The sequence below is a fragment of the Epargyreus clarus genome, unplaced genomic scaffold (genome assembly GCF_041222505.1).
Source record: "Epargyreus clarus isolate Ecla_fem2 unplaced genomic scaffold, WU_Ecla_fem_2.2 ptg000026l, whole genome shotgun sequence".
Taxonomy (NCBI): domain Eukaryota; kingdom Metazoa; phylum Arthropoda; class Insecta; order Lepidoptera; family Hesperiidae; genus Epargyreus; species Epargyreus clarus.
This window is the reverse complement of record NW_027332233.1, coordinates 7,802,347-7,817,151: the sequence shown is the minus strand read 5'-3', so window position 1 is coordinate 7,817,151 and position 14,805 is coordinate 7,802,347. Positions and strand designations below refer to the sequence as shown.

At 34.7% G+C, this 14,805-nt stretch overlaps 1 protein-coding gene across 1 annotated transcript in view; it reads right to left on the bottom strand.

Moving 5' to 3' along the window:
* IP3K1 (inositol-trisphosphate 3-kinase-like protein) overlaps positions 1-14,805 on the bottom strand; it is a 90,193-nt gene that overhangs the window by 70,471 nt on the left and 4,917 nt on the right. The window contains exon 3 of the mRNA XM_073087797.1: positions 14,458-14,511. Within this exon, the coding sequence (XP_072943898.1) occupies positions 14,458-14,511 (54 nt within the window). The remainder of the gene's footprint in view (positions 1-14,457; positions 14,512-14,805) is intronic.

Here is a 14,805-nt window from a genome sequence, read left to right as displayed (position 1 = left end):
CTCAATACAGTAACTAACCGCGAAAAACACTATGCAATATTATCACAGTCGCTAAAAAGCACTTTTTTTACCGCGACCAAACGCAGCTCGTTGCCAAAAAGCAATAGCATTAATCAGCGAAACAGAAATTAAGGGACACTCTAAATACAAGAATAAAATTGGTAAAATAACAAAAATATGTTTGCAGAATAAAGCTTTAGTACCTTAATAGCAAATAATATTGACAACTAGTGGATAAATAAGTTTTTTATTACCAAACAAATTTGCAATAAAATTCGGCCAATCAATTTTAATATAAAAAATCTAAAGACTTCCGACGGTAAAATGATTGTCTTAAATACTGTAAAGTACTATTTAATACATTCTGAAATAGGTAAACATTACTATAATGTTTTAATTTGTAAAAAGGTAAAACATTTATAAGCAGGAAAAGAACTATAAAATTAATTGAGTATAGCATAGAATTGCGAATTAGGTTATTTTGTAATTCCCTGAAAGCATTGTCATCATGCATATGCATATGATTACCTACTCGTGTAGGCGAGTTCCTCTGGGAATCTGGGATTTTCATGAGTTACAATAAATTCTCGTTTTGTACCTATATTGCTGTTATCCTCCCTATATCCAACAGCTGTACACTAGATTAACCTTACAACTAGGTTTTCTGATCGGGAATTCCCATAGAGAGAAAAAGGGGTCGGGATCCCGGGAACTCGTAAAATTTCAAAGGTCCAAAAATGATTGAAAAATCGTAAGTTACTCATAGTTTTATGACTTTAACATACAATACTCAATCAGAACATATTTACAATGTTCAAGTAAACCTAATCCTAATCGCGTAAGAATATGTAATTTAACTGAATAATGTCACAAATTAATACCGACGTTTCAACCACATTGTAATGGTAGTGGTTACAGGCTGACGTAAATGAAATATTGTATAAGTTACAACTGATGGAGGCTAAGGTCTACCACGCTGTTCTATTGCATATTGGTGGTGGGTTGTGTATTTAAATAGGTTAAGTTTTACATATATTTAGCCCTGTTTGTCCGTCTGTACGTTTGCTTGTCCGGGTTACATTTGATTGAATAAATTTAACGAGACGTTCATAAAGATAGACGACTTTACACCGATACAAGCTATCTTTCCCTAAAAAGTATTAAGGTTTTAAATAATTACAAGCCAGCACGGTGCAAACAAATTCGATATTGCAACAATTTCGCTATACTGCTATAAATAGACTGAGCCACATTGCTATTATAATTACATAATTGTATAATACGTCTTATTAGTGTTATCGTAATTACCAAATTTAAATTATAATGCGGTGACGTAATCGTTCGTCAAAGCTATATCGTTTTAATTCGCCGCATGCGCGGAATACAAAAACAATGTTTTTGCGTTGTATTGGCTAATCTATGATGGTACGTGTAGTGCGCCGCTCCGAGTGTCTCAGCGGAGTGGTGATGCGGTGGTGCCTGTCGGCTGCCGGCTGTAGGTATTGGCGCGGTCACGTGACATCATTGACGTCAATAGTGACCTCTGCAAGCACGGCCTGCGTCCCGCCCGCTTATCTGAGCCGAAATACCCTACATAAACGAGTGATATTAGCTTCCTCGCTCAACGTCGCACTTGAATTACAACATAATGAATTAACACAGCGGCACGCATTGGTCTTAGAAGAAGTACGCTTGTTTAACGATAGAATCCCTCTGTGTTGTTTAACGATAGAATCCCTTGTTGACCCGTATTATCCCTCTGTGGATAGAACACTACTAGGTAGTTATCTAAAATCCAAAGAGAGTCAATAACTATACGTTAGGTTTAAATACAATTTCGCAAATCATCATCAACCCATTACTGTCCCACTGCTGGGCACGGGTCTCCTCTCAGAATGAGAAGGATTAGGCCATAGTCCACCGCGCTGGCCAAGTGCGTATTGGTAGACTTCACATACCTTTAAGATTTTTTTTTTTTTTTTATAAATCTCTCAGGTATGCAGGTTTCCTCACGATGTTTTCCTTCACCGTTTAAGCAAGTGATAATTAATTTCTAATACGCACATAAATTTGAAAATCAGAGGTGCGTGCCTGGGATTTGAACCTCGGACCCCTCGATCGAGAGGCCGCGTTTCTTAACCACTAGGCTATCACTGCTCGATTATTTCGCAAATAGCTTTATGTATCTAGAACTCTATATGCGATTGGCATAGCGCTATCGATAGATTTATAGATGATTTTTCTAGAACTATGTCTTCAGATATTTTTGGTTTACTCATAGTTAGGTAGTCACAGATGTCTATGAGCGGCAATAAGCAATCTACTTTTGTAGGCCTGTATAAAATATTTACCTATTACTTAAAAAAACTTTAAAAACATGTTTTTTTTTCATCCCGATAAATTAAAGTAAGTCTAGCATGTGGGCAACGTTAGATCCAGTGTTCTGTTCTGGCAAAAGCTCAAGAAAAAGAATCAAAATGGAGAAGAAGAAAAAGAATAAAAAGTCACCTAGTTCATCTGAATATTCCCAATACACGTATGCTTAACACAGGAGTACCCAATCTAGCACCACTGCTTCCTTTGTAACAAGAAATATCGCCTACACCTTTACTCAACTTGAAATTAAATTTCATCTTCACAGGCACATTCTCACTTTATACAAAGTAGTCCTAAGAAAGTTCTTCAATACATATCAAGGCAGCGTAAAGAATGCTTTAGGCTACCTCCATTTTTATGGCGTAGTTCCGTGCCCAGAGGGGAGATAAAAATAAGGTTTACACCACATCGTAATACAAGACTTTTATGGCTAGACCACACTTATATATTTTTACTGAACTGAGCATGTCTTGTTGTGTGACATTAAATACACACACAGTCAATTTAAAAAGAGTGTCTGTTATCAATTCTCCATACCTCCTGAACAAATCCTAATCTTATTTAGATATGGGATTACGTATGATGTGACAAGGAGCAACAAAAAACGTTGTTATCTAACCTACACGTTGCGCCATCGCGAGTTCAATATATTGTTACGTGAATTATGTAACGATTACATATACCAGATTTATCATTTGATTCAAGTTTTTTTCGTGTTTTTCACTGAATGTTAAAGTTAAGTTTACAATATTCTAATATAACCTTGGCCTTTTGCTACTTGGCGACAGCGACAAAGAAAGCTTATTCACACTTTACATATCTATGTAATACCTAGATAATACGAATTGTGTGGAAATTACATTTTCGATGATATTTTATATAAATACGTAACCTATGAGAGATTCATCCAATAAATATTTTAGTTTACTCAATAATGATCACAAGTTTTCATATTTTCAATATACCTATTTAAAATCTCATGTCACAGTAATAAAAAAAACTTAAACCCTATTAATAATTATCAAATATAAATTTTCATAATAGTAAACATTTAATATCAATATATCTAATAAATTATGACTAAATTCTACACTATCTATTACTATTTTTCACGATACTGTATATTATATAATATGGTGACATAAGTATTTCGATTGTTTAACGGCAAAACATGCACAGATCAACGTATTATCATTAAAATTATGAACACTCACGTGAGCATAGAAGGGAAGGGGCCAAGACCAATCTTACCATCTGACGAAGAGGGAAGAGGGTTGTAATTTGTTAATGGTGTAACAAATAGGATATACAGTTCTGCGTATCGGCCAAAGAATGTGGTTCTCGGCTGATTTTTCCCGCGTAATAGTCACGCGACCACCTTAATCTCCTTCTTGCTTCAGGTGGAGCCCCCGTTCTACATGAAGTTAGTCACAAATACATGGGCGGCAGTAATCACTTATCATCACGTGGACTGTGCGGTCGTTTTCTTCTACAAAGTTAAATAAAAATCTATGAAATGTAAAGCACCGGTTCTAATAAGGTTTGATAGTTCTAGTAGAAGTTAGTCAAATCGCCTCATCTAAATATGAACCCTGTCCTATTAGTACGTGACGACAGGTGTCCACTGTCCTTGTGGAATGGTTGCTCTTTTTACAAGGTTTCATTTAACTTGTTATTCTACTTCCATCAAATTAAAACGTGTCATTGTCCACACAGATAAACAAGAAAAACATTTGTGATTTTGCTTATGAAACCAATTTACATTTCCGTGAACCCTTGACGCCAGTTTGGTGTTTTTCATGTTTGTTTGTTGATGATGATTTCATGCTATAGTATTTATTATGAATGTTGAACGAAGAGAAAAATAGAAAGAAATATTATAATTTAATTCGCGACTCACGTTTCTCCAGCAAATAAAGGCCATTTAAGTCATTGGCAGCAAAATTAAACGAAAAGTAAAAAAATACACGTGACTCTGGTGTCTACTTTACATTAATGTTTTTCGACTGGATGTTTTCGGTTTAAATTCTTTAAAATTAAAATGAACTAAGTTATACGACTATTCACTTATTGCCTTTTGTTTGTCGAAGAGCTGTAAGCGACCACACAAAAAAAAATTAACAAAAAAATACAACCGACTTCTATGTCACTACAAAGTAAAAAATAATTGAAATAAATGTTGGTTCTGAAGTCGGCGCTCATATTAGACATGCTGTTTACATCGTTATCCAACAAAATATATTGAGCGCCGACTTCAGAAATATGTACTAAACCAACATTTATTTCAGTTATTTTTTACTTTGTAGTGACATAGAAGTCGGTTGTATTTTTTTGTTAAAAATTTTTCACCCTTTTTAGTGATGACATACTAAGACACATTCACAGACCCTTAAATAGTCAATGATGAACTGGCTTTGCAATTTCATTAGAACCTACACCAAATATCTTCAAACACAATTTAATTATTCCCATCGGTTGAGGAGTTACATATTTTGACTCCGAGCCACATTATCAGACCCTTAAATAGTCAATGATAAACTGGTTTTGCAATTTCATTAGAACCTACACCAAATATCTTCAAACAAAACTCAATTATACCCATCGGTTGAGGAGTTACATATTCTGTCTCCAGAACCCACTCTGATCCTCGTCATATTTAAATGGGACCAACTTGTAGCAATTGTCATCATCATCATCAACAACCCATTATTGTCCCACTGCTGGGCACGAGTCTCCTCTCATAACGAGAAGGATTAGGTCATAGTCCACCGCGCTGGCCAAGTGCGTATTGACTTCACGTACCTTTGAGATTTTTTTTTTGTCTAAATCTCTCAGGTATGCAGGTTTCCTCACGATGTTTTCCTTCACCGTTTAGCAAGTGGTAATTAATTTCTAATACGCACATAACTTTGAAAAATCAGAGGTTCGTGCCTGGGATTTGAACCTCGGACCCCTCGATCGAGAGGCCGAGTTTTTTAACCACTAGGCTATCACCGCTCATCCACTAGGCTATCACCGCTCATAGCAATCAATCAATCGTAGCAATTGTGCCCAGACAAAATTAAAGGCATTTAAATAGGTTCATAAACGGCGAAGTTATGGCCATTATATTTACATGGGTGGAGGAGTTCCTCTCATTTTCTCCAGAACCCATCGATGGATCCAAACCATATTTTAATGGGAACAACTTCCAGCTTGTCTCTATACAATAAAAAAAAAATTATTAAAATCGGTCCACTAACGGCGGAGTAATTCGTGTACATACATAGAAAAAAAAAAAAGATACCGGCCGAATTGATAACCACCTCCTTTTTGAAGTCGGTTAAAAATTCAAATATATTGATTGGATAGGTATATTTACCAACCGGTAATGTGAAAATCCTGCATCCTGCAATCCCGCATATGGATATTTTTATAAGTTGCCCGAGAAATTTATATTTACGGTAAGTGTTTTCATTAAAATTATTAAGTTATTATTTACAATAACACTAATCAAGGGATAGGACTGGAGCACATGTAGCGTGGCATCAACATAAAATGGTCAGAGAGAGAGATTGCGATGAACAGCATTTAGTAACGTAATCCACTTTTTTTTTTTTTTTTTTTTTTTTTTTTTTTTTTTTTTTTTTTTTTTATTTAACCTAACGATTAGGCAGACGGGCTACCTGATGGAAAGCAGTCACCGTCGCTTATAGATATTTGCAACACCAGAGGAGTCGCCAATACATCGCCGGTTTTGTTATTTTTACACCCCCCTTGAAGAGCCCCATGTCATAGTCCTGAGGGAATAGCTCAGGAGGAAGTTTATTCCACATTTTGCACCAACGCGGCAAAAATGACCGCGCAAACCGAACCGTGGAGGACTGCCACGGGTCAAGTTGATATAGATGGAACCTCATCCTTTAGCGAGTGGTGCGATGAAAGAAGGGTGATGTAGGCACCAGATCGACTGTCCCTGTAGTACCGGGACCAGAATAGGGCTACGGTAACCCTTGCCTGTCGTAAGAGGCGACTAAAAGGGGCTTCCGGGGTTGCGGGCGGCAAGAGTGGGAGCTCAAACCGTCCAGCAAGCGACCCCGGGAAGGACAGCGGTTTGTGTGGTCGCATATCGCTGTAATCACCAGGGGATGTGAGAGGAGCGTAAATTGCTCCCCCCAGGGCAGAGCCCGATAAAAGGGCATCGCGTTAGGAGGACTCCGGTCGTGTTCCGTTGGAGATCCCGGAGTTCTCCACCAAACGCTGAGGACGGCCACCGGGGGGGTTTTAGTGTGGTAAAAATCCCACATAACCCGGCGTCACTCCCATGGCGTCGGGTACCTTTTGAAGGTTTCCCCCTCGTCAACAAAAAAAAAAAAAAAAAAAAAAAAAAAAGGCACCAGATCGACAGCTTCCTCGGAACACTCACCATTGTAAACCCGTAGAACACGCAGATGGAACCTATGTCTCTCGGCAGGCTTAAGGGTTCTAACTAATCAGAGATCGCTGGATCATCGACGATTCGCACCGCGCTTTTCTGTACTGAGTCAAGCGGGTTAAGCTGGCATTGTGGCGCCCCTGTCCAGAGGTGCGAGCAGTACTCCATGTGGGCCCTCACTTGTGCTTTATAAAGCAAATGGAGTTGCCCCCTACTTCATACGCATTATTGCAGCATATGTATTAAATTATAAGTGTTACTGAAAATTACACAGTGTGCTTAATATATAGATTTCCTCGTAAAGATTTTTGAATTTATGCCTTTATTGAACATTTTTTAACATCGTGTAAAATTACACAGATAATTATCAAATGACAAATGAGCATCCAGTACCTAGACCTGATGGTAAGTGACTAATATCGCCCACGGCGACTACAATGAACCGTAGATAAGATTAGATTCCTACCTAACCTACCTAACAGTCACAGATGCGTTGCTGCCCCGAACACTCATTTAGAACACTCCGAATATGTGTGTCCCCCGTGCTTCCAAGAAAAAACAGCTTCCACAAAGCAACTTGCTTTGCAACAGCAGCGCTTAACACTGCTGTTACAAAGCAGAAACAGATGTGGTGGAGGTGACTTCAGAGTCGAATCGCAAAGGGTTTTAACACCTTTAAAATCACTTGAACAGTATAGTGAAATACGCCCTTTATTCTTTTGAAGGGCGACGACCCGCGCCTAGAATCTTCAATTTATAAACAATCAAAGAAAACTCGAGAAGAGAGGACAAAAAACAACTACGTCACGACACGCAGAGCTTCTTAAATATCCAAAAAAACATGTAGACTAAATTTGTATTACAATAGTGAATGATTTATCGTATTGTTAAAGGTGATAAGTTTATACATGCATTCGTGATCGCGGGGTCAACAGACGGAAGGAAGGTAGACGAGACGTCCGCACGAGATAAGGGCGAGACATATCAAATATACTTTGTTTTTCAAAGAAAACCAATTTACTAGCTTTAGTAGATTTACTAGCTACACGTATGACTCCGTTCGTGGTTGAAATGATTGCCAATTTATTTCTATTTTTCCTGCTCCCCTACTGTTCTCAATCTTCTAATTCGCATTATTATGTCGACCATGTCGAATATATTATTTATATTCTAAGACACTATTAAAATAAAATAATATAATATTTCAAATTTGTTTTCATCAAGCTGCATACAAGAATCTTAAATGGAGCCATTCTCTTCGTTTTCTATGACTTTTCCAACCACCATCCCATTGTTTTATTTAAGTAAGATTATTTTTTTATTTTAATGTAGTGCTATTTCTTATTTCATATTAATGTATTCTTATGAATGATAGAGACTTCTTTCAACATGCTCGTCTGTACGTAGACAGAGCCTTATTGGTATTTCCGCTCGTAATTTGAAATAAAGGCAGTTTAAAATAAAATTTTCATAATGTTTTTGTTACAAAATTTAAATGAATGGGAAACTTATTTCCTACTAAAATTTTATGAACGGACTAAATTTAAATATATAAAAAATACAAATAACATTTTAATTTTAATTCAAATCATCGTCATGATATGTAAACATGTAATAAACTAATCCTCGACATATGTGTGCAAATAAAAAAATTAAGAGATTTGTTATAATATATAGTAAACCCCATACGTATTTTAAACATCTCAATCTCGAAAACCGCAAAAGGCTTTATTATTGCCTAAAAATATAGAATACGTTCGTCTTCAATCAACACATACCCACCCTACCCACTTAACTTCGCGTCTATAAAGACACTTGTCTTAAAATAAAATATAATAATAAATCCTCCTTAATGAAAAAAGTCGTTGAAGTCAATAGGTCTCTCGTATAAGTACCTGTGATATGTGACTGTCAATAATATAAAGGAAGTTTTTACATTTTTTAATAAATACGAACGTTCTCGTTCTTATTGTTACTTGTTTTATTAATTTACGTTAAATAAAATAAATTGCTCCTAACTGAAGTGACGGATGCATTTCTGGGTTTTAGATTTTTTAAAGCTATTTTATTATTATTGAGCGGATTATGAGATATAATATAAACTCATAGCTTTATTTATAGAAATATTATGGGGTTTTGATTATTATTATATGATTATTTATATAAATTAATTCATTTAAAGCTTGTTAACATTTAATTACAAAAAATAATTTCGCAACGGACCTTTAAATTAATTGCAAAGATAACACATAATAATATTTCACATTTAAATTTATGCGTAATCGACAAACAAAATATCCTGAAAAGGGATTATCAGGAAGCTGTTCACACTTCGCCCACTTTCTCCGAGCGGTTCATGTTTTTACACGCTTTTTATTAGCTTCACCTGTATGTTTGTTTGTATGTTTGTAACCGACTTCTTTGGGCGCGATTTTGACCCACTTTAAACGGCCAGATTTCGTTCAAACTTTGTAGATTTATTTCACAATTATACTATTTACTGTTCCTTAATTGATTCCTAGATTCATTTAGATTTTCTACTTTTTAGTTAATTTTATCATAAAAGCGTGTTTTTTAGTTTTTTGAACTATATTTATTTAATGACTCTTGTTAAAATTCATTACAATCTCTATCACATTTTTGGCCGTGTGCACGGAATGACGTCTGACCCTCATGTTGTTTGTTCATTTAGTTTTTAATATTTATGCAGCTATTTCTTATACATTTTTCAGCTATTAGCGTCATTACGAGGAAAACTCAAATTGTATTTTGTTTACAGTCTAATTCGCCTTATTCACCTATGACATACTTAATTTAAATATTCATGACAATTAACTAGACATAAGTGGAAAACCTAACATTTATAAGTATTATAGATAATCAATACAATATTATCTTCTGTTCGGTTCCTACTTGGACTCATATCTACCTATTATTGTAAAAATGAAAAAAAAAAACATCTTAATTTCATCAACTTAATTTGTAATTAAAGTAAGTCATTTTTGGTGGATTCTGCTTTATAATGTTAGAAACAGTGAATATAATCATAATTTTGTTTACGCTGAAACATTATTTAATCAATCTGTTAAAACAGCGGTCGACAACCCCAAACAGAATAGGAATAATAAAATACCTAAAGATCATATAAGACTGTTGTAATATTTCTTAAGTGCGTTCTTATATTATTCCACGGCCACCATAACACAATCTGCAAAGAAGATTGCTAAAATTGCTCCTATATAAATAAAGGTACTAATTGATTGATACACGACGAAATCACAAGAGCCCTGCCGTTATAAAAAAGAAGCATTACTAATTAGAAGTATAAATGTAGGTTTTATGTGTGTTTTATATTATTACAGAGTGAGATATAATGAGTAGCTTTAAGGAAAACATCTTTGTATGTAATAATGACAATAATTATTATAATACGCGTGAAACCCTAAGCAACAGCTTTTTTATTAGTTTAAAACTCGGTATAAAAGTCTACATTTTGCTTTATTTTAACGTCATTTAAGACTCAAATTAAAACCAATTTACCCTTGATTGATCCGTCCGTCCTGTGACTCCTCAATGGATCTATAATCTGAAATGCGATTATGCAGTCACGTGCGGCTAGCGATCGGAATAGAAGAAAGGTGGTCCTCTTCGTCACTGAAGAAAAAACGTGCGCGATCAACCGCCGGTCGCACCCGGTCAGTCACCGACAGGGACACCATTATTGCAGCGAAGAAATTGGGATAAGTTTTTAAGTGACCGCGGAGGGTAATGTTTTTGGAACGTATGTCGTATTTTGGCACGTCCTTCTCCCCAAATGCTTTAACCGATTCTAACAAATGAGGTGTCACTGGATTCGTCTAATTGTGGGGTCGACTTAGGCTATACTTTCAAGTTTAGTTGAGTTTTTATTGATTTAATATTTCTATAATGTAAGATTGAAGTACCGTAGCGTATCGAGCTCGCAGTCCACATGATGGTATGTGGTTACTGCCGCCCATGACCATTTGTGACCAACTCAATATAGATTTGTACCTGAAAGTTATACCTGAAACAGAACACAAAAGCGATGCTACTTCTGAGAACTTCAGACGACATTTCTAACCGGCTTCAGTTAGAACTATATAATGTTGGCTACAGCTATACGGCAGTGAGAACTTCCATGAAGTAACTGCAAGCCCGTTATATCTCATAGTTTCTTAGAAAAAAATCAATAAACAATTGAACGTTGCATGCATTTTTAACTATATTGTCCGCATGTGTGTGTTAAGAATATCTACGGAAAGTTGTCCACTTGCGGAATGTATTGATAGCATATTTTATGTAATGATATTTCACGAATTATTCCAACATTATGCCACGAAAAAAGTAATACATTTAAGAACCTTAAAAGTATAATGAGAAGTGCCTACGTTCTAAAGAGGTTGAATTTCATTTACATATTATATCCCGTGACATTCTGAATCACGTGTCATAATTTTTAAATAAACATTACTATTTTTTAAGAACTTTTAATGAGACACGTTTTGAAAATTATAAGGACAACAGTATGGAGGGACTGGAGAGATACCGCCACCACACCTATTTATATGGGGTTGGTTACAGATTTTCATTGACGTCAGTGTCCACTTACTATCAGGTTGCCTGCTTCCCGGTTTAGAAGATATTTGTAACTTACAAAAAAAATTGAAGTGAGAAACAGATGTTTAGAGTTCAATATTATTGAAATAACCAGATATATGCATAACCCTCAATAATTACTTAATCCACTAAAATGAGTTGATTGATTAAACCTTGGTAGCCTGGCAATTCATAAAAAAGCTAGTAGTTATTTTTGAAGTGGTACAACTTCGTATAAATTTGTTTAAAAATATAAATATCGTCGTTAGCTGTTCTTCAAAACAATTGAATACTTAAGTACCGTTGCTAAGTAAACTTGGGAAATCCCATTTACATAAACAATAAATAATGAGCAAAAAATGTGAAAAACCATATCGTCGTCAAATAATAAATATTGTACGTATTAATCGCTACGAAATCATTAGGATTTCATCCACTTCAAGTGATGAAGTGAGTAATGAAGCAATGCGAATAAGTGTGTAAAAATATTCCATGATAGGTGTTTGCAATAAAAATCAATATCCACAATTATATAAAGATGCCTTAAATAGCTATTCCATCTACGTAATTGCAAATTTATTTTCTATTCACACTTATTTCTGCCTTATACTCTGACGTGTCTTGATTGAAGGGATACTACAATTAAAAGTGTAAGCGAAAGCGACACATAAACAGATTCAAGATTTGTATAAATTAGGTGACAGGTAGAAGCGTATTTTATTATTTAATACAAAAAAAATTAAATTAAGTACTTGTATATAAAGACCAGATTCCCACAATAAGAAATTATCCGAATATTCTATGTAATTATTTGATAGTTGTTCGCTACTTACTTCATTGAATTGTATCCAACAAATTACCTTACGTAAATTGGTTATGACGACGAATGCACAGAAAGAGAAAGTTGTATATAAATTGCAAAAATTAAGTAAAAAAAATATAAAAGACGAAAATTTCTCGAGTGTGAAATAAGAACATAATTATAACTTATGTACACAAATCATCAAATTATTTCACAGAATTATTAAAATCGTTCTGCTAGATAAACAGGAAGTAAATACTTAAAAAGCTAACGGATAGATCTAAAAAGATAACAATCTAATGAAAATAAAAGGGTAAACAGTTTCTTTCACCATTTTTTATTACACAAGTTTTCATACAATATACCTAATGGTTTCTCTTAAGTGGCATTGTAGTTTCTAATGACTATCTCTTTTTACTTTCATGTCTTTTTCCTCAACACGATTAATTATTCCAATAAGGAAATATTGAGTATTTGAAACTCCCGTGAGTTGGATGGGTGACTTTTAGTTGCTTAATTTCATGAGCGTCAATGCACTGCGACATAACAAATGGTATAATGATCATATATAATATAATGATCATGTATAATTTTAATAACCAGGTTTTTATATTCAGAGTCATACCACAGGGGGCCTACTACCTTCAAAATTTGTAATATTAATTTGGTATTATCGAATCTATTTATACCCTATGTGTTGTACCACAGTGAAGCATGTTTCTATAATTTATTAGTAGCTATTATGATTTAACTGGTCTAAAATTGCTGAATTTATAATACTTATGTATTTCAGAACAATCGTCATGCTAACCCAATTCTATGAACTTATATAGGTAAATACAATAATGTTTACTTCTGTGTTCGTTTAAATATAGCGATGAGGATAATTTAGATATTTTGTGACGCAAATTAGACATATACCGAATATACCCGAGAAAGACATATTCATACCCGCGACTATTTGTAGGCATTTGACAAGTGTCTAACCATTGCATTTATGCAATGGTTGCATATGGGTATTTTAATACCTATATGCCAGATGTAAACTCCGTAAATAAGTAATGTACCTACCAAATGTAAAAAATACGAACATAATTTATGAAAACCCACCTAGAGTGAATATTTCACAGTTTAACTTTGCACAAAACAGCATTTATAATAAGTCTAATATATCCATAACTATACATATTATTGAATACTTAACTTCGATACCAATATTATTATGCTCACAAGTGAAGTAAGTCATCTATATTGACGTATTACTATGTCTTGTTAAATATTTAACCTTTTGGGAAATCCCAAGTTTTGACTACGTACACAATAGCTTTATTTGCGGAATATCACTTTGGAATACGAGCCGGTTAATTACATACAATGTGAGGCATTTGACAGTACTATGAGATGAATCATTATTAATTTCTAAACAAAAATCTATGTGATAGTAAATATTATACTAGTTCTATTTAAAAACCGGTAGCATAGGTATATTCCATTATCTTTAGTGTTAAGATGTTTTTTGTATAGTATTAGTAGGAGTAGCAGTCGAGCATGCAGTCCACCTGATGGTAAGTGGCTACTGCCGCCCATGGACATCTGTAATCAACCCCAGATAGAATTAGATATTCCTACCTGAGGTCGGCCACAGATACGCCACTACCCCTGAGGACTAAGCTGGAACGCCTCGGAAAAGTATGTCTCCCTTACCACACCCTTCAAAACGGAACACAGCAGCGCCTAACACTGCTGTTATTATGCAGAAATAGGCGTGGCGGTGGTGCCGCCGGAGTCGAACCACAAAGGGTTCTACCACCTTCAAAAGATATAATAATATTGGTAGGTACATATGTCACGATAAAATCAAATCAGTCTCGTAAAGCCATAAGACTTTTATTTACGACGTCAATCAAATTATGAATCAGTATCAGAAAACAGATCCATTTTATTTATCAGTTTTCGTTAAAATATGCGACAAGTATCTATTTGCAATTCACCCGTGCCGAAAAACAACAACAAGTTAAAAGTCGTGCTTAACAATCCATAATGTATTCTATCTAGACCCACTTCCATAAATGCCTTAGAACGTCTGTTTTAGTAATAACCGAATTAATTTTATATCTACTCATATAATCTATACATACAAACACATTTGCATGAGTGTATATTTCTAAGCAATCTCGTTTTTTTTTATTGTGTAGCTTATTCCAATATGTTTTTGTATTACACTATTTTAATAATAGATTCTTCTTACCTTTTTCTTTGCAGCATTTTTGTCTTTTCGTATAGCTTTAATTTTATTGCGAAACTGAAAAGAAAGAAATAATGTATAAATAATTAGGTACAAAATGAAATTCACATCACACTTACATCATCATATTATTTAATACGAATAATACGAGTTTAATATACAATACGAGGTTAATTAGTGAGCCGTGATGCGTTGCTACCCGTGAGGACTATGTTCGTATAAGAGTACCTCCGTTGCCACACCCTTAAATTAGAACATAGCATTGCATAAAACTGTTGTTAATAGGCTAGGTTAAAATACCTAGGTGATGCGGTATTGCGCCACGGAAGGTTAAACCTATGAAAATCATTA